At 37.2% G+C, this 25,311-nt stretch overlaps 1 protein-coding gene across 3 annotated transcripts in view; it reads right to left on the bottom strand.

The window, feature by feature from the left end:
- Positions 1-381: 381 nt before the first annotated feature.
- Positions 382-25,311, bottom strand: part of rbms1b (RNA binding motif, single stranded interacting protein 1b) — a 91,182-nt gene continuing 66,252 nt past the window's right edge. For all 3 annotated transcript variants that reach the window (XM_079618661.1, XM_079618662.1, XM_079618663.1), the window contains exons 6-14: positions 23,452-23,531; positions 19,763-19,878; positions 17,365-17,414; positions 16,386-16,473; positions 13,960-14,010; positions 12,635-12,745; positions 9,401-9,481; positions 8,197-8,275; positions 382-5,106 (exon numbers count right to left, since the gene is read on the bottom strand). In XM_079618661.1, coding sequence (XP_079474787.1) covers positions 8,204-8,275; positions 9,401-9,481; positions 12,635-12,745; positions 13,960-14,010; positions 16,386-16,473; positions 17,365-17,414; positions 19,763-19,878; positions 23,452-23,531 — 649 coding nt within the window. In that variant the 3' untranslated portion in view covers positions 382-5,106; positions 8,197-8,203. The remainder of the gene's footprint in view (positions 5,107-8,196; positions 8,276-9,400; positions 9,482-12,634; positions 12,746-13,959; positions 14,011-16,385; positions 16,474-17,364; positions 17,415-19,762; positions 19,879-23,451; positions 23,532-25,311) is intronic.

Below are 25,311 nucleotides of genomic sequence, written 5' to 3'. Positions count from 1 at the left end.
AACCTTACTGAATAAAAGTCAATCAGGTACACAGCGCATCTAATGGATCTGGAGCAAAGATGTCCGCTTCTGCTCTTTCTTCTCCATGTCTCTGGAACAGTGAGGACAGGAAAGCATCACACCTGGCCTTCAGGTAAAGCTGTCTGTAGTGAAGCAGTGTGTCAAATCTAACTCTCAGCGGAGACACTGACACCTGCTGGTCAAAGTGAGGAACTGCAGAGAGGGACACACTGGTCACGTGGTAAACACCAACTTAGTTCATCCAAAAATTACAGGTCTGGCATCATTTACTTTGTATGTTGTCTAAAGAAAATACCATAAAAATATAATAACAGTAATGCATGTGACGTGATGCTTTACATGAATGAACGACAACATGAATAAAACAAAAATGTGTTTTTATTCAAAAATTCTCAAAGAAATGAACAGAAATAAAGCTTAATTAACAATCTACTGAAAACAAAGGGGAGAAAAAGAGCTTTTTTGGCTTCAACAAACACTCCAGAAAACAAAAGAAAATATACAGAGGAAGGTTTCTGATAAACCGAACGTACAAGATACCACTGGCAAGCGTGTGGCACGTAAAACAGAGAGAAAGAAATTACAAAATCAACTCTCATATAGATATCTCTATGAAAATCTTTTTATTGGTTTTATTTTTTCAAACAGTCTGTACAAAACTTCTCTCTTCATAAATTATTACTTTTTTTTTTTTTCATATAACTTAATGGCTGTCTAGTACATGATTTTTCATATTCATGAGCAATTTCTCTCTGCACAACAACTCTTTTCAACTCTTTGACCCAGACACAGATTGGCACTTCGGATTCAGATGTTACTAGCAGCATGAGCCACACAAGAACTCCACAGAAACACACTCGCTGCCACACACACACACACACACACGCACACACACACACGTCAAGAATGGACTCGGCTGTGAGCTGAGCACCACGGATACGCCGTTAAACTCTGTCTGGACTCGGTCTGAAAGCAACAGTATGGAAGCCCATTTCTGACACATAAGAAGAAAAAGTGCTTTGGTAAATCATAATTATTACACAAGTCATAATTACGAGATAAAACGTCAAACTTACGATACTAAGTAAGATTTTAAAATAATTTTGACGTAAAACGTCGAAATAATTCAGAGGAAAAATAAAAAACTGTCAATTTAGATTTTTTTGGTCAATTTCAACTTTTTATCTCATAATTTCAACTTTTTTATAATTTTGACTTGTCATAAGTATTCATTTATCTTTTCATCTCAAAATTGACAGTCAAAAAATGAGTTAAATTATGAGATTTAAAAAATGAGATAAAAAAATTATTTTACTAAAACGTTGAAATAATTCAGAGGAAAAATGTAAAAACTTTGTCAATTTAGATTTTTTTTGGGTCAATTTCAACTTTTTATCTCATAATTTCAACTTTTTCATAATTTTGACTTGTCTTAAGTGTTAATTTATCTTTTCATCTCAAAATTGACAGTCATAATTATGACTTAAGTATTAATTTATCTTTCCATCTTAAAATTGACAGTCATTATTTTGACTTTTTATCTCATATTTTCGTCTTTTTAAGTCTTGTGTCATAATTATGACTCTTAAACCTCATGAATATGACTTTTTAAAATCATAATTTAACTTTTTATGCCAAAAATATGATTTACCAGAGCATGATTTTTTGTTACATTTAATTTAGTAACACTTTATTTTTCTGTGTCCTTGTTACTACACACGTTACATGCAGTTACTGTAGTAATAATAACTATAAATTGTGCATAATTACATGCAGCTAACCCTAAAACAAACTTAAACCGTAACTCTACATGTAGTTAATTAGTATTACTCAGAATTAAATGTATAATTACACTGTAAAGTGTACACCTTATTTTTAAGATGTCGTTGTTACATAGCACTTCCTCAAATAAATACTGAGTAATATTAATTAACTACATGTACTTACTACGGTTAGTTACTTATTATGGATTATTATTATACTAATTATGCATAATTTACTGTTATTACTATAGTTAGTACATGTAGTAACATGTTACCTTAAAATAAAATGTAATGTTTTTGTGTTATGTGTGGTAAATGGGCTTCATACAACAGTGATGTCTCGTAACTTTCAACTTTCTCACTCTCTCTCTTTCTCTCTCTCTTTCTCTTTCTTTCTTTCTCTCTCTGTCTCTCTCTCTCTCTCTCACACACACTTTCTTGTCTACTTCTTATGGACTACTGGAATATCTTGTGATGAAAAGCAGCATTGTTTTTTGCTTTCGAAACGATGAATCTGAATGCTAAACGACACTAAAACAAACGCACAACTTTCCTTATAACGATAACAATAATAAAAAAAAAACTTTTTTTGTTTGAAGAAGAAGAAGGAGAAGAAGAAGAAGGAGAAAAGGATCAAAGTATCTGAAAAGAAAAAACCTGAAAGAAATCAAGTGTACATGGACAGCTCCTGAGCGGTCCGTTTGGTCTGGAGGGGCGGGCTGAACCTGCTAGCCCGACCAATTAAAACAGAGGACAACAAAACTCTGAGGTAGATAACCGGTCAACAAGACCCACCAGGTCAAAAACACAGTCTTTTGGAAGACAAATTAATGAATAAAGCCTTACTAAAGTATATTGTGAGTTTAGAAGATAAAAATAAAATGTTTTCCTGTAATGGATGCGATTATTGTTTCAAAGGCCGCGTCCTAAAACCTAGTGAGCTGCCTGTCATATTTCCCGTTTTTATCATCAGAAACATGCTGAGACTTATACTATACTGCAATTTAAGTTATTTTACGCTAGTTATTCTTCCCTATTGTGACGTATATCCAAGTGAACAGGAACATTTGTGGGCGGGGCTTGATTTTGTCCATGGAGAATTGATTGGCTGATCTCATGTGAGTGACAGGTTGCCCCGCCCTCGTCATCAGAGAAGAGATGCTGCATTTATTCTAATTCAAGATTATGATGGACATCAAACATTTTTTTAAATAAAAGATGTGCACGGATAATTCATTTATAACAAATACGGCAATATTCCATAACAAATATAGATTTCATGATGTCTTTTTAAAGTCAAGTTATTCTAAATCAATCGTTGACTTTTTAAAGTTAAGTTATTCTAATTCAATCTAATTTAAGATTATGAGGCAGATAAAAAAAAAAATGATGTGAACGGATAATTCATTTATAACAAATACGGAAATATTCCTTAACAAATATAGATTTCATAATGCCTTTTTAAAGTCAGGTTTGCAAAACATTTTGGATTCTTTGGTAGTTTCAGTTTTGCTTTAGGATTTGGTGTTTTTTAATTTATTCTAAATGTTGTTTATAATGAATGCACACTATAATTTACGTTTGTTTTATACTTGTGTTTTTCATTCATGTTCTCCTCTGAATACCGCTAAATTTTAAGGATTGGTTGTGGAGTGACGGGAAATAAAACACGTTTTTTGTGTTCATAATATTTGTGAATATTTCGGTTTATTTACCGAAAAATAGGGTAGTAAGTGCACTAAGATGCCTACAAATCCTAAGGCAGCATCAGATATATCCTTCATTGAGAAGGCAATCCCATAATGCATTTCGAGTTTTAAAAAAGTCCTAAAAATAGTTGATTCTAATGAAAAAGCACTAATAATTTTCACTAATCTTTGTAATTACTGCAACATGCCAATGCAAAACTCTCCTGAAGTTTATTTGTACTGTATGATGCATGCATTTCTTTTTACAAATCATAATTATGAGTTATGATGCCCCCTTAGAAGGCAGCCGTCTATGCAGGGAGCTCACTAGGGTTTTAAAACAGCGCCGTCGTTTCAACTTGTCCTCGTTCCACGTGTCAGTTTCAGTTGTCTCTGCTCTGTAGTGATGTTTTTGTTTAGTTTGTGGCACTTGCTGGATCCAAATCGTCCTTCACGCTATCGGTGTCCGCACCTCGAAGACTAAAGACAGCTGAATGCATATGTACAAAGAAGGCACATTCTCCAGGACTGCAATCTAGTCTGTTAAAAAGTCTCAGCGTGGCCCGTCTCGAGAGAATCCGCTCGCTTTGGTGAAGTAAACTCGATTCGTTTGCCTGCTATAATCCACACACCTTCAGCTCTCCCGCCGAACCGCTGCCGTTTCTGAACGCATCAAACGATTTTCGGTCTGACTGACAGGCCACGCCTCCCTCCCGCCCCCAAAATTAGAATACGAGTCGAAGCTCCTCCCCCTCCCACACGAGTTCATCTAAAGCTAACCTACAACACCGAGATTTATAAACGAAAGTAAAAGGCAATTATCAAAAATGTGATCGTTCAGCAGAATTTCTACCACATTCAAACAACCAAAGGATCGTCACCTCTGATTATAAAAACATTAAATCCTATGAAAAACTCCATCAATGTTGTCACTCGAAACGGTTTGTACTCTAAAAGATCCGAAAAAGCAAAACACCGAAATCCAAGCGCAGCGAAATCTTCCTTTTTGCGAGATGCTAAAAAAGCCCTATTCAGCTGATGTACAAGGCAGTAGCCGCACGTCTCTTCTTCGGCTACTGTACGGGAAAGAGTTTAAGGCAAATCGTATAAGACGGACAGATCGGTCAGACCGAAGATGAAGCACACAACAGAAAAACACATCAACGACACTCACACCGCAAGCACAAACGCATCTTTCTCAGGATGTCCGGCTGACAAATCTCTAAGAACAAACATCTGCTTCAGTACAAAAAGAAGAGAGAGAGAGAGAAAAACAAAAACAAATCTGAAATCATAAAACACAAGAATAATATCCATGCACATTGAGTCGCATGATGAAGTTCCTGCATCTATGCGACAATCCTTGGTAAAAAATAATCAGTTTCCTTATTAAAATAAAACTTTCCATTTCATTTCTTTTTTCTTTTTTCTTTGTTAGCATCCTCTGATGAAACGAATCCTTGATTTGCACCTAATGGAACTTATACCAAAATAGTTGAAGTAGTTTTATTATAAAACCAAGGAACTCATCGTAGAACCTGTGCAAAATGTTGATTCGTCGGTAGAGCCGGTCCTTCAAAGGAAGCTGTTATTGATTTAGCAGTCGTCTCCTTCTCTCTCAACCTCACACAACCCTAGAAGTGAAGAAAAGCAAAACTTCAAATCAATAGTTTGATACAAAACATCTAGAGTTTTATTCAGCAAGGATGCATTCAATTTATCAAAAGACTTTTTGTCAAATAAATGCAATTTGGTTTCATTTTTTTGGTTTCAAATAAATGCAAATAAACTTTCTGTTCATCAAAGAACTGACCGCACAGATTAAATATTAAGCAGCACAACTGTTTTGAAGAATTATTATAATCATAAATGTTTGTTGAGCAGCAAATCATCATATTTTAAAGATTTCTGAAGGATCATGTGACACTGAAGACTGGAGTAATGATGCTGAAAATTCAGCTTTGATCACAGGAATAAATTACATTTTACAATATATTACAATTCATTTTAAAAGGTAATAATATTTCACAATATTACTGTTTTTATTGTATTTTTTGATCAAATAAATGCAGCCTTGGTGAGCAGAAGAGACTTCTGTCAAAAACATTTTAAAAATCCAATCCCCAAATTTTTTAATGAATATATTTTCCAAAGTCTTTAATCAAAGACCAATTTTCAACTAAAATTTCCATGAATGAAACTTACAATAAAAAAAGTATTTTTTTTTATTTTTCATAATTTACTCACTCTCATTAAAACCTCTTATTTTTTTCTTCCTTGACACACAAAACGAGGTTGAATCTTCCTGTCTGCAAAACTTCATAAATCTTATTCACGACTGTACAATTAAAAAATAAATAAATCACGCCATGGATGAATCAAAAGCAGGTTTTAGATCATTGATTCCTCCATAAAACTCAATAAAAATTCTGTCAAAACCAATAAGTTGTATTGACAACTTTTAAGATACTTTTTTGTCCTTTTTGGACCTTGACAGTAAGATTGACCATCGAATAATAAACTAATAAAAAAGTGTGGAATGAGGCGTGCATGAGTAATTGAGGACCGAATTGTACTTTTTTGGAGAACTATCCCTTTAAGTTAGACACACACACACACACACAGACACACAGACACACACAGACACACACAGACACACACAGACACACACACACACACACACACACACACACACACACACACACACACACACACACACACACACACACACACACACACACACAGACACACACAGACACACACACACACACACACACACACACACACACACACACACACACACACACACACGGACCAGTAAAGCATGACTGCAGGTGGCTCAAACTAATACCGCATTAAACCGGTTTACACTTCAGACCAATCATTACAAACAGATGTAAACCGATGATGCATCAACACTTGAAATGACCTCTAAACATTTAGATAAGAATCCGCATGCACAAGCCTTCCTCCTCATGGAACCCAGACACTCATTTTGATCGTTAGTTTTTTGTGAATAATAAGATACCAAATAGATTTGGGTTTGACAACAACTTCTGTTCATTAAAGGGGTCCAATTAGGGCTTTCTTTAGTTCTTCCGGGAACAAAAACATCACAATATTCCTCATTTAAATAATATATGCGCATAATAAAGGGGCGGGGCCTGGTTGAGTTAGTTAGTAGTGTGTTAAACTGGCAGTTATGGTACGGGGCGGGACATTTCCCAAACACACTCAAAACGCTTGACCAATCACAACACACCGGTCCAGCCGACCAATCAGAGCACAGTGTGCTTTCAGAAGGCGGGGCTTCATAAGGGGCTTTCGCACCGCAGGAACTGGGATCGATTTTAGTTCTAGGAACGCCATTTGGTGGGACTAAATAAGCTCCTATTTCTGAGTAGGCTTTAACCCAGCACAATAGGAATGACCAGTGACGCAAGTGTATGCTGATTGGCCGATGCTTGCGAAACACTGACACCCGCCATTTTATAGCCTATATTTACTCCACGAACATGGAAAACAGCGATAGATGGAACGAGGGACCTTTTCCAACCTTTAAGTTCTGCTCAGCTAGTGACATATGGCAAATCTGCTATTATACATTTTTATATACAGCTTAATTTCTTTAACAGTTCTATCTAATAACATATTAGATAGGACTGTTAAGCGGATCATAAACTAATGAAGATGGAGAATGGCAGCGCTGTGTGCTCAGGCGTTCTCAGCGCCGTCAAAATAAAAGTCTGTCAATGGAACTTGCAACCACATTTGGCTAATGATGCTTTAGGGAAACGCACCTCAGAGCATTACTGACAGACTGAAAAATATATGTAAAATAACATTCAAGCATGAAAACCTATTCCCCAAAAACAAAATCAAGACTTTGAAAAAGGGCATAATAGGTCCTCCTTAATGTTTAAATGGTTTCTAGGACATTTTTAAAGCAGAGCATAAGCTCCCCAAAAAATTACGTGATGTACAGTGCCTAGAATAAGTGAACACACTCATGCTAAAGTTGACTAAAAAGAGGAATAAAAAAAATCATCTTTTGGAAATTGGCATGGGGTACTTTCCATAAGATCATCTCTCAATGCAAATCAAACCAGCTATTAGCCGAACAGAAATATAAAACCATGCCAATCTGCGGCTATTTTAGTTCCAAAGGCCAAGGGAACTTTATCAGGATCATAGTATCCCGGATCCATGAAATAACTGGCCTTTAAAAAAAAAATCTGCCTGCCTCTATGGGAATTTAACATGGGGTGTCCTGGCTTATGCACCCTGTATTTTAAGGAAGAACATTTATTTATTTACGATACATTATTCAGAAATGTAGAAAAAGAAAACTGGTGTCCTTAAAGGTTGGAGTTTTCCTCATTTTTTCAATTAAGGCATTAAGATCAATTTCCAAAATATGATTTTTTTTATTTTTTTATAGAAACTTTGAAAGTTTGTTAATGTGATGTTTTGTTTACTCAAAATTGACAAAAATTTATACAATTAACGAGTACATCATGAATCCATCTTCAAGATGCATGCAGTTTTGTATATTAACCACTAGAGTACCAAAAGTTACATAGTGTACCTTTAAATTGTTCAATACTATTATTATCAGAAACTGTGTTCCTCTTATTACTCAACTTTAGCATGGGAGTGTTCACTTATTCTAGGCACTGTATCTGTGTGTACAGATCAACAGTGGAAGAAGTGAGTGATAGTACCTCTTCATCACTTGGCCTGCTGATAGGTATAAGGTGAATGATCACTGGACGAATCCACCTGAGGTTGTGGACTGTTCTCCTGCAACAAAACATGCGGCTTCAATTTCTCACATTCAGGCACCAAATCAAAGCAAGTCATCATAAAAACTGAAATCAGAACAGAGATCTGATCTCACTAATATAATATAAGTCCGAATATCAATGACTGAATTTTTTCACTGCATCTTTCGCTGATTATTTTGATGGCAATTAACATGCGCTAATGGATGAAGGTCACAAAAACATGCTCATGTCACTGAAAAACAAACAACATAATAGGTTTTCCATTCTGTAATACTGTAAAAATAATACTTTTACAATACAATTATGTATAATTTATTAATTAAATAATATTAATCAATACTTTTATATAGGGCTGTAAACGATTAATCGCGATTAATCGAAATCCAAAATAAAAGTTTGTGTTTACCTAATATATGTGTGTGTGTTGTGCATAATTATTTTGTATATATAAATAAACACACATGCATGTATATATTTAAGAAAAATGTGTTATTTATATATAAAATAGTTATATTTATATATAATATAAATCATATAAAAAAATATATGCATTATATAAATGCAAATATTTCTCAAATATATACATGTATGTGTGTGTATTTATATATACAAAATAATTATGCACAACACACACACATATATTAGGTAAACACAAACTTTTATTTTGGATTTCGATTAATCGCGATTAATCGTTTACAGCCCTACTTTTATACTTAATATTCAAAATATAATATTGCAGAAATTAAAGGAAATACACAAAATACTACCCTAATGTATAAATACTTTAATACAAATAAAATATTATTATTGTTATTATTATTATGCATCATAGTAATTAGGATTTAGGGAGAATGTGCTTAATTGCCATGAAAACGTCACAGTGTACAAAAAAAAAAAATCGATAGTCCTAAAAACAAGTTTTTTTTTTTTTTTTTTAACAAAATAGTGGATGCTTTTTCTTTAAAGCATTGATTTTGGAGTGAAATGTTCCTAGGACATGTTCTTAACTCTCGAGAACATTTCAGCACAGTTGCACAAGCCCAGTCTGTTCTTGAACTTTTCTCCATTTATGGTGATCGTGAATTCACAAAGTTGTTGAGTAAATCTGTGTCTGGGAAAGTGTGTGTGGACATGAACCTACCTCTACTGAGACTCCGGTGGTCTGCATGTGAGTGTATGGAGGGATGTACTGCCCCTGGAGAGCTTGACTGGCTGGCATATACTACAGGACACACACACACACACACACACAGAAAACATCAACATATGCTGCTACAAACCTGCACACTTTTCTGCTGTAGTGTTTTGTGCTCTCATTCTGTCAGCGTTTTTTATTTGGTTACTTTTGTGTATTTCTGCTGAGATCAACTGTTGTGCATGATCCATGTGTGGCCTGTATATGTTTAAATATAGGCCTATACATTGTTTTGCAGCGTTTGGCCATTATATGCTGAATCAGTGTAAAAGTTTGTTAATGTGATGTTTTGTTTACTCAAAATTCAAACAATTAACGAGTACATCATGAATCCATCTTCAATGCATGCAGTTTTGTACATTAACCCTTTAGAACCTGAAGCTAAAATGGGTGTTTTTCACATATTTTGATTTTTTGATTGTAAAATTCTAAAACAATTTGCAAACAATGTGTCATGTGCAAGGTGTCATCTTTTTCAGAAAAATATAGCTTTCAACAAATTACAGTTATTGACCATTATTGTGTGTGGTGAGTTTGTAAATAGAATTTAAATAGACAAAAATAAAAAAAACGAGAATAGATTTTCCGATTTTTATTTAGAAAAAAATAGAAAAATCACGAACGAAAGTAACTAACACTTTCAAGTTGAAAAATGAAGTATAATACAACTATACAAGTCTTTTTTTGTGACATTGGGTTGCACAGTTTTCATTTAGGACACTTTTGTTCATACACGCACACATACAAATGCGTCATATTAGGCACGCACACATACACATACACACACCACATGTAAAGATACGTGAAAAAGTAACGGCCATCCGCCTCCCAAGTTTCATTAAAAATCATCCCAGTCCCCTCTTCTGCCGTCTACCACTTCTTTCTCCATGTATTTGTTTGTGTCTTTTATTATTTTATGCAATCCAAAACACTCTAACCCGCCGCGCTTCGTATCTCTCGGTTCAAATCCTTCCTTTCCGCTCTGCCAGAAAGCCCGTTGTCATTTGCTGATGGAAAGCATGAAATTACCGTAATAAGCTGTATATTGCCGAAAAGCGCATGTTGTCTACTGTCAGGGGCAATTTGAATGGTTTTGATAGTGCAAACGGTTGAAGAGTTACGGTACAATGGCGACGACACATTCGGTTCTAAAGGGTTAACCACTAGAGTGCCAAAAGTTACATAGTGTACCTTTAAATTGTTCAATACTATTATTATCAGAAAATATGTTCTTCCATGTTGTGGCCTTTATGTTTTAATTGCAACTTGATAATTCACCAGTAGGTGGCGCTTAAGGTGAGTCATGGGCTGCATCCAAAATTGCATATTTCCCTACTTTATGGCAGGTGAAAAACAGTATGTGACGAATAGTATGTCCGAATTCACATAAAAGAGTACGCAAAAAGTACCCAGATGACCTAGATGGAAACTCTACTATCCCATGAGGCCACGGGAGAGGATTTGTGTATGACTATAGGCGTGTTTCCATTACAGATTTGCGCAAAACTTTTGCAATTTTGCGAAATGACGCTTCCATTAAGCGATGTTATGCGACTAAAACTTAATTTTTTTCCTCTCGTGATAAGTCATTGCAAAAATCATGGCAATGGACGTTGGTAGGTTTATATATATCCCATCCACCGCACTGGCCATTATTATTAATGGAAGGAGATGTGTGTGTGTTATCCAAGCATTAACGGCAAGGAAAGACTCTTATACTGAGAGTGTTTCTGAGTGTTTCTCCTCATTTCTGCTTTGAGGTCGTGATTGTGGCGTTTCTTTGAGGTTTAGAATCCAGTATTCCTGCAATTCTTTTGTCTTTTATGCATTTAATAAAGAACTCTGTCTCGTATTCTGTCTAAACACACTACGTCAGGTGACTGTAAATGCGCAAAAAAACGGTTTTCATTGCAGTTTTGCGAAATATTATTATTTTTAATTGCCTGAAAAAAAAAAACTAATGCGAGCGTAAAAACTTTTTTGTGATAAATGGGAGTTTTTGCAGAATTGACGCGTTTCCATCGGGCGTATTTTCAATTCGCGTAATGGAAACGCGGCTAGTGAAGGGACGCAACGGACGCTGGTAGATCACATGATTACATTCATACTACACGCATTCATACAACATAGAATGCACTTTTTTAGAGGTTGCAAAGTACGTACTTATTCAAAATAATGATCTTATTCAAAATAAATAATACCTCTTGCTCTGAATACCATACTAACACACCATTTCTGCAGTATACAGTATTTATACTCTGAACAGTATGCACATTTGTATCCACGGATACCCGATGCTTTTGCCATAAGTGCAGTATACAACTAACAACTTTGTAATATTTAGCGTTGTGCATACTGGTTCCCAACCTTTTTTTGTCTGAGACCCCCTTTTTTTCCCAAAGAAAATATTTTAGGGCCCCCTTCACATTTAATGATATTATCGCTCTTGTAAGCTTGCAGCAAGGATGACAAAATATGTTGTTTTCAAACAAACGGTATGTTTACTATAACCAGATATGTTTATGCACAAATAATAGCCTATAATATTGAAAATACAATAACAAAAACATCAGTAGGCCCTTTGTAATTTAAAAACGTAAGCCTATAAATTGGCCCTATTTGAAATGCAATAACAAAAATATTCACACTGGTGTGTAGGTAAAAATAATAAAGAATATGCTATTCCTAAATGACGGCTGTCTGGGACCTCAATACTTGCATGTTATTTGTGAGGCTTTATTTTTTACGCTTTTGGCGCTATAGCGAGCGATAATAAACTTGCGTTTATTAACAGAATAATGCGTCTTTCGGGAAGAACATTGTAGCCGGAACTACTTCTCTCTGTGTAATAGTCCCAATGTAAACACTTATTATAGGAGTACCATAGTGCCTCAGGATAAGACAAAAACACGGATTAGAAAATGGATTCATGATGAACTCGCTCATTATATACATTTTGTAAATTTTGAACATAAAAAAGTTAAGGACTTTTATTTAATGCTCAAAACTTTTCAAAATATGACGCGACCCCCCTGATGGCATAGTGTATACTGTTAAAAAAAAAAACAAAAAAAAAACTGTAGGATAAAGGCGAAACACAGTTGATTTAAGTGATTTAGCAGATTTTGAAGACACTAAGCAGCACGTATGAGACAGTAGTGTGAGAAGTGTTGTGCTCACCGTTCCTGCGCTGCCCAGAGAGAGGTGACCCATCTGCTGAGTGAGAGGACTCATCATGGACGTGGGCTGCAGAGACATGGAGTGATCTATAGAGGGCGATAGCACTGCTCCCTGTGATGGAACGGGACATTAACATTACATTTATTCACTTATAGGAAGAAAAAAGGCAAGAAAGCCACATATAAGGAACATATCCACATACATACTAGTATATACACTTCCTTGCATAATTGGCCCATTTTATAAAATAAAAAAAATAATACTTCTTGACTATTTTACTCTATATGTGTGTACTATGTATTTTCAAGCTAAATAATTTGCTGATATGCATGCTCTTTTCAAAAGGAAACAAACATTTCATTAATTGAAGTCAAGCTGAAATCAAATAAAAATGGTAAATATTCAATGAAAAACTTAAATGAAGAAACGTTGCAACTAACTTAAATAAACTTAAATATGGCGTTTGCAGTATGAATTTGCTTTTTCTAGTGTTTTTAGTGTTTTAACTAAAATTATTAAAACTCATTAATTGAAATAAAGCTGAAATATAAATATTAGATTAATTTTTTTAACTTTGTACTGGAAAAATCACAATTACTGTTCACACTTTGTCTTTATAATGTTTGACCAATAACATTTTGTTACATAAAATAAAATAATTCCCTTACAGAAAAAAAGTTTCCGACTGTTTTTTTGTTGCTAATTTTCACTGCTGTGCTTTAAAAAAATAATAATGTTCACTAAAAACAACCACCAAACAGATCCTAGTAATAACATAGTTTTCATTGAAATGTATGATAGATGATGGTTTGTGATGTTTTAATATGAAGTAAATGGGACAGAGAGTGTGTGGCATCTGTGAAGTGTACACTGTCAGAGATTGGGGTCTGTCTGGGATGTGTGTGTGATGAGTCCTGCTTTTCTTACGCTGTGAGTCAGACTCTGAAAATCTTCCGTATATTTATGAGCCATCAGCGCCATTACTGGCCTTTAAATGCCACAGTTTCCGCATTTATGATCCACCGCACTCAGCTCTATACGTACTGACTCATACAAAATCATAAGCCCATTATACCACACATTACTTATATACATTATACACACCCACTCAAATAGAAAAACACACATCCTGCTTAATGTGTCATTCATGCAGCTGAGCTTCACTTAGTACCTGCAATCTGATCATCACTGATCACACACACACACACACACACACACACACACACACACTTTTGCTTACCATACTCATGCACTCTCACACACACACACACACACACACACACACACACACACGCACACGCACACACGCAGTGGTAGGGACTCACCGGATGCTGCATGATGTAGGGCTGATGGGTGACCCAGGAGGGATTCTGGACCTGAGAGATAAAAATACAGTTCCTTAATGATTCGTTTGACGCGGGGTGTCGTGGGGATTCGTAAACGACAACGGGCGTCGGGACGCAAGATTCGTCATAGTGGGCGACAACCGACGCTGTGTCTGCGATGCTTCACGACATCACCATAAAAAGACTAGCATGTTTAATTGTTTTTTCCGGTCCTCCACGACGGGTTCTGTGAAGAGTGAGTGAGTGAGTGAGTCTGTGCGCGAGTGAGTGTGTGTGTGTGTGTGCGCGAGAGTGAGTGAGTGTGCGCGAGTGAGTGTGTGTGAGCGAGAGTATGTGTGTGTGCGCGTGAGTGAGTGTGTGTGTGCAAGCAAGAGTAAGTGTGTGTGAGCGAGAGTGAGTGTGCATATGCGCGAGTGAGTGAGTGAGAGTGTGTGTGAGCGAGAGTGAGTGTGCGCGAGTGAGTGTGTGTGAGCGAGAGTATGTGTGTGTGCGCGTGAGTGAGTGTGTGTGTGCGAGCAAGAGTAAGTGTGTGTGAGCGAGAGTGAGTGCATATGCGCGAGTGAGTGAGTGAGAGTGTGTGTGAGCGAGAGTGAGTGAGTGTGTGTGTGCGAGTGAGTGTGTGAGCGAGAGCTAGTGTGCATATGCGTGAGTGAGTGAGTGTGCGAGAGTGAGTGAGCGAGAGTAAGTGTGTGTGAGCGAGAGCTAGTGTGCATATGCGCGAGTGAGTATGTGAGTGAGCGAGAGTGTGTGTGAGCGAGAGTGAGTGAGTGTGTGTGTGTGTGTGTGTGTGTGTGCGTGCAAGTGAGTGAGCGAGAGTAAGTGTGTGTGAGCGAGAGCTAGTGTGCGCGAGTGAGTGTGTGTATGTGCAAGTGAGTGAGTGAGTGAGAGTAAGTGTGTGTGAGCGAGAGCTAATGTGCGTGTGCGCGAGTGAGTGTGTGTGTGCGAGCAAGAGTAAGTGTGTGTGAGCGAGAGTGAGTGCATATGCGCGAGTGAGTGAGTGAGAGTGTGTGTGAGCGAGAGTGAGTGAGTGTGTGTGTGCGAGTGAGTGTGTGAGCGAGAGCTAGTGTGCATATGCGTGAGTGAGTGAGTGTGCGAGAGTGAGTGAGCGAGAGTAAGTGTGTGTGAGCGAGAGCTAGTGTGCATATGCGCGAGTGAGTATGTGAGTGAGCGAGAGTGTGTGTGAGCGAGAGTGAGTGAGTGTGTGTGTGTGTGTGTGTGTGTGTGCGTGCAAGTGAGTGAGCGAGAGTAAGTGTGTGTGAGCGAGAGCTAGTGTGCGCGAGTGAGTGTGTGTATGTGCAAGTGAGTGAGTGTGTGAGCGAGAGTGTGTGTGAGCGAGAGTGTGTGTGTGCGCGAGTGAGAGTAAGTGTGTGTGAGCGAGAGTGAGTGTGCATATGCGCGAGTGAGTGAGTGAGTGAGTGAGTGAGTGTGTGAGCGAGAGTGAGTGAGCGAGAGTAAGTGTGTGTGAGCGAGAGCTAGTGTGTGTGAGCGAGAGTGAGTGAGCGAGAGTAAGTGTGTGTGAGCGAGAGCTAGTGTGCGTGAGCGAGAGCTAGTGTGCATATGCGCGAGTGAGTATGTGAGTGAGCGAGAGTGAGTGAGCGAGAGTAAGTGTGTGTGAGCGAGAGCTAGTGTGCATATGCGCGAGTGAGTATGTGAGTGAGCGAGAGTGAGTGAGCGAGAGTAAGTGTGTGTGAGCGAGAGCTAGTGTGCATATGCGCGAGTGAGTATGTGAGTGAGCGAGAGTGTGTTTGAGTGAGAGTGAGTGAGTGTGTGTGCGAGTGAGTGAGCGAGAGCAAGTGTGTGTGAGCGAGAGCTAGTGTACGCGAGTGAGTGTGTGTATGTGCAAGTGAGTTAGTGAGCGAGAGTAAGTGTATGTGAGCGAGAGCTAGTGTACGCGAGTGAGTGTGTGTATGTGCAAGTGAGTGAGTGAGCGAGAGTAAGTGTGTGTGAGCGAGAGCTAATGTGCGTGTGCGCGAGTGAGTGAGTGAGCGAGTGAGTGTATGTGCGCGAGCGAGAGTAAGTGTGTGTGAGTGAGAGTGAGTGTGCATATGCGCGAGTGAGTGAGTGAGTGAGTGTGTGTGTGTGTGTGTGTGTGTGTGTGTGTGTGTGTGTGTGTGAGTGAGTGCGTTTGTGTGTGAGCGAGAGAGAGTGTGTGAGTGTGTGAAAGTGAATGTGCATGCGTGTGTGTGCGGTTGTGTATATATATGTGCGATGACTGGTCGGAAAGCAGCGTGTAGTCTGACATGTTTCTTGTCCACTACACGACAAGATTTTAGGAGTCAAAAACGATCGTGTAATCTGACACGGTGACTATCGTAACAGACAAACAAATCGTGTGATCTGAACCAGGCATGAGACAGTTCTGGGACCTCGATCGGTCTGTTGAGCTGAACTGGATATTGTGTTACCTGGTATGTGGACACAGGAGAGATGTATGGAGACATGGGCGCCTGTGTGATCATTCTGTTTGTAATACTGTAGGCGGTCGGATAGAATCTGTAGAGAGATGAAAAGGACATATTTAAGCAATTATATATTGAGTATGAGTAAGCTGCCTTCTAAGATACCTTCTGATAGATTAATATTTGTAAATATAATTCGTTCATATATATAAATATATAATACTTGACTATTTTACTCAACTAAAAACATTCAAGCATTTGTAGTGCATGCTCTCTCCAGTGTGGTTATTGTTAACTAAATTAATTGAAAATAACTCATTAATTGAAATAAGGCTGAAATAAAAATTATTATTAGATGCTTTTTTTGTTTTTTATTTGGCCATGGCAACTCTATGAAAAAATTATAAAATAAAGTAATAAATAATATTAATAATAGTGTTGTTATTGTTAACTGAAACCAAAACTTATAAAGAGCATAAATAAGTATGAAATAAAGCGGATTTAAAATAATGAAATTAAGATTTTAAACCTAAAAACCTTAAATAAAAATTTGAAATGTTGCAATTAACTGCAATATAAGTTTACGTCAAAATATTAAAATGACTAAAATAGAAACAAAAATTAAATAAAGCTAAATAGAATCAAAAACGAATAAACTAGAATGAAAGCTGAAAATATAAAAAATACGAGCTAATTAAAAAAATATTAATGAATACTATAATCCCTGGGAAAAAATATGGAATCAATAAACTTAGAGGATGTTCACTCAGATTTTTTACTTTATAGCAAACTAACAAATCACAGATATGACAAGGTTTTGTTCAATAACTTAACATTCTGGCTTTATGAAACATACCTCAAACAAATCCACTTAATTTTTATTTATTTATTAATTGGGGATTCCAGAATATTTTTCAGGGGTTGTATAATACTCTACAAATACTACAGTAACACTGTTTCTTTCTGAACTCTTATTGTCTCGTACCCATTTTGCATAGCAGCTGTGGTGGGGTCGTACGTGAGGGTCATGCCAGCCTATGAGAGAGAGAGAGAGAGAGAGAGAGAGTGGAGAGAGAGAGAGAGAGAGAGAGAGAGAGAGAGAGAGAGAGAGAGAGAAAGAGAGAGAAGAGAGAGAGAGAGAGAGAGAGAGAGTGGAGAGAGAGAGAGAGAGAGAGAGAGAGAGAGAAATAAAACAATTATTACACTATTTAGTTCACTTTGAAGTGTTAAAAAAGGAAAACAAAGTGTTGTGCCACTTTGTGCTTGTGAATCATCCACTAAAATACACTGAGCTTGATGAAGAAAAGTGTTAAAGACACAGACACAGACACTTGCTTGGATATTTTGTAACTTAAAGGTGAACTATGTAACTTTTTTGGTAAAAATCAATCAATCAATCCTTCTTCCAACACGTGTGTTTGTTTTTACCCGTAAATAGAGAGGTCAGAGGTTTGTGTGTGTGTGTGTGTGTGTGTGTGGGGGGTGTGAGAGGTCAGAGGTTAGTTGAGTGTGTCTCTGTGTGTGTGTGTGTGAGTGAGTGTGTGTGGGGCGTGAGAAGTGTGTGTGTGTGTGTGTGTGTGGGGTGTGAGAGGTCAGAGGTTAGTTGAGTGTGTGTGTGTGTGTCTGGTGTGAGAGGTCAGAGGTTAGTTGAGTGTGTGTGTGTGTGTGTGTGTCTGGTGTGAGAGGTCAGAGGTTAGTTGTGTGTGTGTGTGTGTGTGTGTGTGTGTGTGTGTGTGTGTGTGTGTGTGTCTGTCTGGTGTGAGATGTCAGAGGTTAGTTGAGTGTGTGTGTGTGTCTGTGTCTGGTGTTAGAGGTCAGAGTTTAGTTGAGTGTGTGTGTGTGTGTGTGTGTGTGTTTGTCTGGTGTCAGAGGTTAGTTGAGTGTGTGTGTGTGTGTGTGTGTGTGTGTGTGTGTGTGTGTGTGTGTGTGTGTGTGTGTGTGTGAGTGTGTGTGTCTGGTGTGAGAGGTCAGAGGTTAGTTGAGTGTGTGTGTGTGTCTGGTGTGAGAGGTCAGAGGTTAGTTGAGTGTGTGTGTGTGTGTGTGTGTGTGAGTGTGTGTGTCTGGTGTGAGAGGTCAGAGGTTAGTTGAGTGTGTGTGTGTGTGTGTGTGTGTGTGTGTGTGTGGTGTGAGAGGTCAGAGGTTAGTTGAGTGTGTGTGTGTGTGTGAGTGTGTGTGTCTGGTGTGAGAGGTCAGAGGTTAGTTGAGTGTGTGTGTGTGTGTGTGTCTGGTGTGAGAGGTCAGAGGTTAGTTGAGTGTGTGTGTGTGTGTGTGTGTGTGTGAGTGTGTGTGTCTGGTGTGAGAGATCAGAGGTTAGTTGTGTGTGTGTGTGTGTGTGTGTGTGTGTGTGTCTGTCTGGTGTGAGATGTCAGAGGTTAGTTGTCAAAACGAGCGGTAAATGTTGACATGGAGCCGCTAAATCTCCAACCTCCCCTTTCTTTTCATTGTACAGTGGTTGTGTCCACACACTGCAAAGACAATATGCAAAACACCATATAAAAGTGAAATTTTGCATCCGATGACCGCTTCAAGCCTAGCAACAGTAGGATAGTCATATTCATCCTCACAGTCACGCGGAGCCGAAGCACAACCAAAACAATCTTCTTCCTCAAACTGCATGCAGATGTTGTTGTTTTTAACCGCTATAGGGCCAAAAGTTACATAGTGTACCTTTAATGCAATAATTCAATTATGTCAGCGAGTGTGGCTCAAGACATAAAAAAAATAATAAAATAACATATAAAGTGAAAAATTAAATCTAATTGGATCTAATTTTGTATAATAAATATAATAAAATACTGATAAATACAAATCTCAGAATGCATTGTGACGAAGCAAGAAAAATGTTGATTATAAATATGATTAATTCAATCCCAAACTGATCAAAATAAAAATAAAATATATAAAAAACCTAAATATGATTAATAAAAATCCCGAAGTATATTGATAATATAATTTTTTTTTAAATAAAATATCCACATACGCTGTGGATTTCAAATCAGGGTTAGGGTTAGGTCTACATTACTACATTCCCTATGTAGGAAGCTCACTAGGATTTAGGACAGAGCGTGAGTGTCATGATGGGCAATATCAAGTGACTCAGCAGTTTACACACACACACACACACACACACAGAGACACACACACACAGAGACACCCACACACACACAGAGACACACAGAGACGCACACTCTCAGTATCACTTGTGTGGCTCATGGCACGCAATATATGACTGTATTAGAGTAGCTTGTGTAAACACACACACCCACACACGACCAGCGTTGTGTAACATCTCTGCTGTGCGTGTGTTTGCTGACAAGCGGTGGCAGGTGATGTATGGCTGTAAAAAGTGATCCGGACACCGAGAGCAAAAGAGCAGTACTCACGAGTCTGCTGTCCCCGTCTCTGGCCCAGGCTCGTCCGTTCTGCACATATTTATTTTGACTCTGACGCTTCTTCTGGCCTCCGTCCGCAAACTTGCACAGCAAGGGTTCTGACGGCGCTGCGGAGACACGGAGGAGGTGCATGAACTCTCAGCGTGATGCTCACTGCTCACTCATAACACTCATGATACGACCAAAGCCATCATAGTGTGACAGCAGACATGGCTTGAGCGTTACAGATTTTGTTGTACCACAGTAGGACTGCTTTACTTTAAAGGAACACTCCACTTTTTTTGGAAATAGGCTCATTTTCCGACTCCCCTAGAGTTAAACAGTTTTACCGTTTTCGAATCCATTCAGCCGATCTCCGGGTCTGGCCCCAGTAGCACTTTTAGCATAGCTTAGCATAGATCATTGAATCTGATTAGACCGGTAGCATCTCTCTCAAAAAAATTACTAAAGAGTTTCGATATTTTTCCTATTTAAAGCTTGACTCTTCTGTAGTTACATCGTGTACTAAGACCGACAGAAAATGAAAAGTTGCGATTTTCTAGGCCAATATGACTAGGAAATACTCTCATTCCTGCGTAATAATCAAGAACTGCTGTCGTACAGCAGCGCAATGATATTACACAGCGCCTGAAAATAGTCCCCCAGCAACTTCCAACGTGACCGGCACTAAGTTTGTAATATCATTGCGCTGCTGTACGGCAACAGTTCCTTGATTATTCCTAAATTACTACAGAAGAGTCAAGTTTTAAATAGGAAAAATATCGAAACTCTTTGGTCATTTTTTTGAGAGAGATGCTAACGGTCTAATCAGATTCAATGATCTATGCTAAGCTATGCTAAAAATGCTACCGCCAGACCCGGAGATCAACCGAATGGATTCGAAAACGGTAAAACTGTTTAACTCTAGGGGAGTCGGAAAATGAGCCTATTCCCAAAAAAAGTACATTAAACAAGGAGTGAACAAGATATCACATTTACATTTATGCATGGCAGATGCTTTTATCCAAAGTGATTTACATTGCATTTCAAGGTACACATTTTGCTTTCCCTAGGAGATATCGAACCCATGCCATTGGCGTTGCAAGCGCCAACACACTACGGTTTGAGCTACAGGAAAGCAAAAATGGCTTTCAATATCAATACCATGATGATTACATTTTGTTTTTGTTGATCTATTTGGTTTCGACCTGTTTTAAGATTTAAGATTCATCATCTAGCACTTAAATAAAAGCAATAATTTTAAACAATAATGGAAATTATAGATTTGCAGAGAATGCATGAACTGATCAAATGCATACCTTGAATGCAATGCAAGTCGCTTTGAATAAAAACGTCTGCCAAATGCATAAATGTAAATGTATAACAGTAGTTCATGGAAAAGATGAAACCCTTTTAAAGAGTGCTTTCTCTTCAAAAAAGCATTTCATGTTATTTGACTAAAACATTACATGCACCCTTAAAGAAAAAACGCTTTAGTTAGTCATTTTCCTTTTTTTTTTTTTTTTTTTTTACAAATCAAGGTTACATTTTACATTAATTCATATTTACATTTATTCATTCAGCAGACGCTGAAGTGCCTTACAAATTTTGACCAGCCATAGTAAGAAAATAACTACTGCATCAGACTATTTTCACTATTTGTGCATCCTTCAGTGATTTTTTTTTTTTCAGTGATTCTTTATTTTACCAGGAAGTCTCATTGAGATCAAAAATCTCTTTTACAAGAGAGACCTGGCCAAGGTAGCAGTCAACACAGCATATTTAAATGCTACATACAAGGTAGCAGCCATACATAAACACAACATGGTTAAAAAAAACTAAAAAAAAAAAAAAAAAACTTCATACATACATGCATACATACAATCATGCAAAAATCATTCAAATACAATGGCCTATCAAGAAAAACAACTACATGTCTCCTTTACCACATTTTTTATGATGGTCTTAAATTTACCAATTGAAATAAATGTTTCCAGTTTAAGTTATTTTTGCAAATTATTCCATGCCCATGGTGCATAGTATGAAAATGCAGTTTTCCCCAAATCTGTCCAGACCCTGGGTACATTAAAAAGCAACCACTTGGAGGAGCGTAGTTGATAACTAGCAGAGTTGAGACAGAGGAGGGTATAGAGGTAAGCTGGAAGTTTACCTATCATGGCTTTATATATAAAAAAATACCAATGCTGTTTTCTGCGGGTGGCCAGTGCTGTCCAACCCACCAGATCATAAAGAATGCAATGGTGAGTGAGGGACTTTGCATTTGTAATAAAGCGTAGAGACGCATGATAAACTGAATCAAGGCTCCGTAAGATGGAGGAGGCTGCGTGCATGTATAAAATGTCACCATAATCATCCTTACCTTACCTTACCAAATTTTCATCCTTACCTTAAGTCCTGACATACAATCAAGTATTTTCTCTCTGAATATCATGTTTCATGATTATGGAAGTAAAATGGGTCGCAACATGGTGCGACTTAAAGTAAACAACTAAACTTTGTGCCTAATAAACAACATCCTCGTCTTGACTTAACCCACTATGTACGGGTGAAACTCGAAAAATGAGAATATGGTGCAAAAGTTCATTTATTTCAGTAATTCAACTTAAAAGGTGAAACTAATATATTATATAGACTCATTACATGCAAAGTGAGATATTTCAAGCCTTTATTTGTTATAATTCTGATGATTATGGCTTACAGCTTATGAAAACCTTCACAATATTCTATTGAATTTGAGGTTTTCATAAGCTGTAAACCATAATCATCAAAATTATAACAAATAAAGGCTTGAAATATCTCACTTTGCATGTAATGAGTCTATATAATATATTAGTTTCACCTTTTAAGTTGAATTACTGAAATAAATGAACTTTTGCACGATATTTGAATTTTTGAGTTTCAGCATCTATGCTTCATTGTTGCACATGCAATGCATAAGCAAAATCTCAACCAGTTACACACCGCAGATTTCCGTCTTAAAGCCTCTCAGGCTTCCTGGCTCCATCCACAATGACTTTCCCACAATGCTTGGAGAACGGGCATCTAATGTGGAAGCTGTCTTCGTATAATCCCCTTCCTTCCTTTCTGACATGGTCAGTGGAGACTATTTCAGTCTAATAATCCAATTAAAATGCTTTAGAGAGGCCACGCAAGGCCGAGATTCCACTCAAGGAAAATTAGCACACATTGCTTTCACTTGAGCCCCAAACGAACCCTCCACCAATAAAATAAGCTCTCACTGCAGCGTTATGAACATCTCGCTCCACCCAGCTTTGTAGATTTTCAGTGTTTCGTGCAGCGAGTCTGAATCTACATTCGTGCGAGAGCCGTTTGGTATGGCTGAATGGTTGCGCCACATGCCCGAAAGCCTGTTTCCATTTAGACCCCATCCGAGGAGAATCATTACCAGAGAATAAATGAATGTGCTCGAACAGAGCCGCGCTGTGCTTTTATGCACAAACAAACAGAGATAAAACACACATTACAGGAGAAATTCACCCAAAAAAATGATAATCTGTCATCATTTACTCGTATTGTATGGGAAAAAAAGTCTTTTTTGTGGAAGAAAAGGATTTGGAAACAGTATGAGGGTGAGCAAACAATGACAGCATTTTCATTTCTCCGTGAACTACTCCATTAAAGTAAACGTGAAGCACGCGTACGCACAGACACACACTTACTCATAACTCCAGCTGGTGTTTTCAGAAATTTCCCATTGAAGTGAGAGATGACAGCTTCACATTTCTCCGTTGACTCCATCCTAGAGAAACATATTATCGGTTTACACATTTGAGAATCATTCCCAACATCTACACCACCTGTCAATGTTGAGAAATGTGTTCAAGTCAAATGAAAAGTCATATAACGCATAACTAGGGCTTTTTACAATATATTAAATAAACTAAGATCACGCCATTTTTAATGCAGTATAAATGCACTGGTCATTAGACTCGCCTTTTTTTAGGAGGTTTTAACAGTATCTCTCCTTTAAAAACAGCATTTAAATTTCATTTAGAGTTAGACTTGGAAAGATTGATTAATTTCAGTGAATCACTTCAAACTATTTAATTTAGTTAATCAATTTAAATCTCTGATTCGATGATTCATGCGTGCCATCACTAAAAAATGTTCAAAGAACAAGTGTTTATGGTAAATTAAAACAAAAACTTAAATTAAGAATATATTTATATAAAAAACAACGCTTTTGTTACTTGAAATAAAATAAACGTTAAAGGTAGGGTAGGTCAGAATTGTCTAAAAAAAACTTTTATTCAAATTTGTTTAAACTCTCTTTATATACCAATACATAATTAAAATGCAAGTACTCTGAAATAGAGAGTATAAAAAACTGAGTGACTCTAGTGTATTTAATCTTCAATAAACACAGCTCATAGTAGTCATGGCGACGGAGAGTGACAGTCGTGCAAGCCAATCACTTGTTTCGTCCCGAATGGAATTAATGAGCTGTGTTTTTTGAAGATTAAATAAACTATAGTCACTCAATTTTTATACTCTCTTTTTCAAAGTACTTACATTTTAATTATGTATTGGTATATAAAGACAGTTTAAGCCAATTTGAAAAAAAGTTATTTAGACAATTCTTACCTACACAACCTTTAACTGAAATAAAATAAAATGTAATATAATTATTTTATTTCAGCTAGCTTCCGAGGCAATATTTATTATTTTAATTTAGTTTAACTTGATGTACTAAAATAACTAAAACTACAATAAAAATGACTAAAACTTTAACTAAAAATATATTTATTTCTATATATTTATTATTATAACTATAATAGTATCTCAATGATACTAAAATAACTCGCTGCATGGTATTTTAATGTATACAAATATGCATGTATATGTATTTAAATATTGCTGTTTATTTTTATATTTTATTATATGTGACCCTGGATCACAAAACCAGTCTGGAGTCGCGCGGGTATATTTGTGGCAATAGCCAACAATACATTGTATGGGCCAAAATTATAGATTTTTCTTTTATGTCAAAAATCATTAGGATATTAAGTAAAGATCATGTTCCATGAAGATATTTTGTAAATTTGCTACCGTAAATATATAAAACATGTATTTTTGTGAGTGAATGCAACACAATCGTGAACATAAATGCACAACTTTAAAGGAGATTTTCTCAATGTTTTGATTTTTTTGCACCCTCAGATTCCAGATTTTCAATAGTTGTATCTCGGCCAAATATATACGGTAAACAAATAGTCCTATCCTAACAAACCATACATCATTGGAAAACGTATTTATTCAACTTTCAGATGATGCCTAATTTTAAAAAATTTATCCATGTGACTGGTTTTGTGGTCCAGGGTCACATATTTGTAGCCTGGGTTTCCCCATACTGCCTTTGCGCAGCGCGATTTTATTCACGCTGAAAGGCAGTCTGGATACCATGGACCAGATTTACGCCTCATCTAGGGAACCAATCACAGAACGGGGAGGGAGCAGCAAGACGATGACGACATCTATGCGACACAACTAAGCAGTTTGTTTATATCCATATATACCTT

The sequence above is a fragment of the Phoxinus phoxinus genome, assembly GCF_949152265.1.
Source record: "Phoxinus phoxinus genome assembly, chromosome: 7".
In the NCBI taxonomy this organism is placed as follows: Eukaryota; Metazoa; Chordata; class Actinopteri; order Cypriniformes; family Leuciscidae; genus Phoxinus; species Phoxinus phoxinus.
The sequence above is the reverse complement of the archived record's forward strand: the minus strand, read 5'-3'. Positions and strand labels throughout refer to the sequence as shown.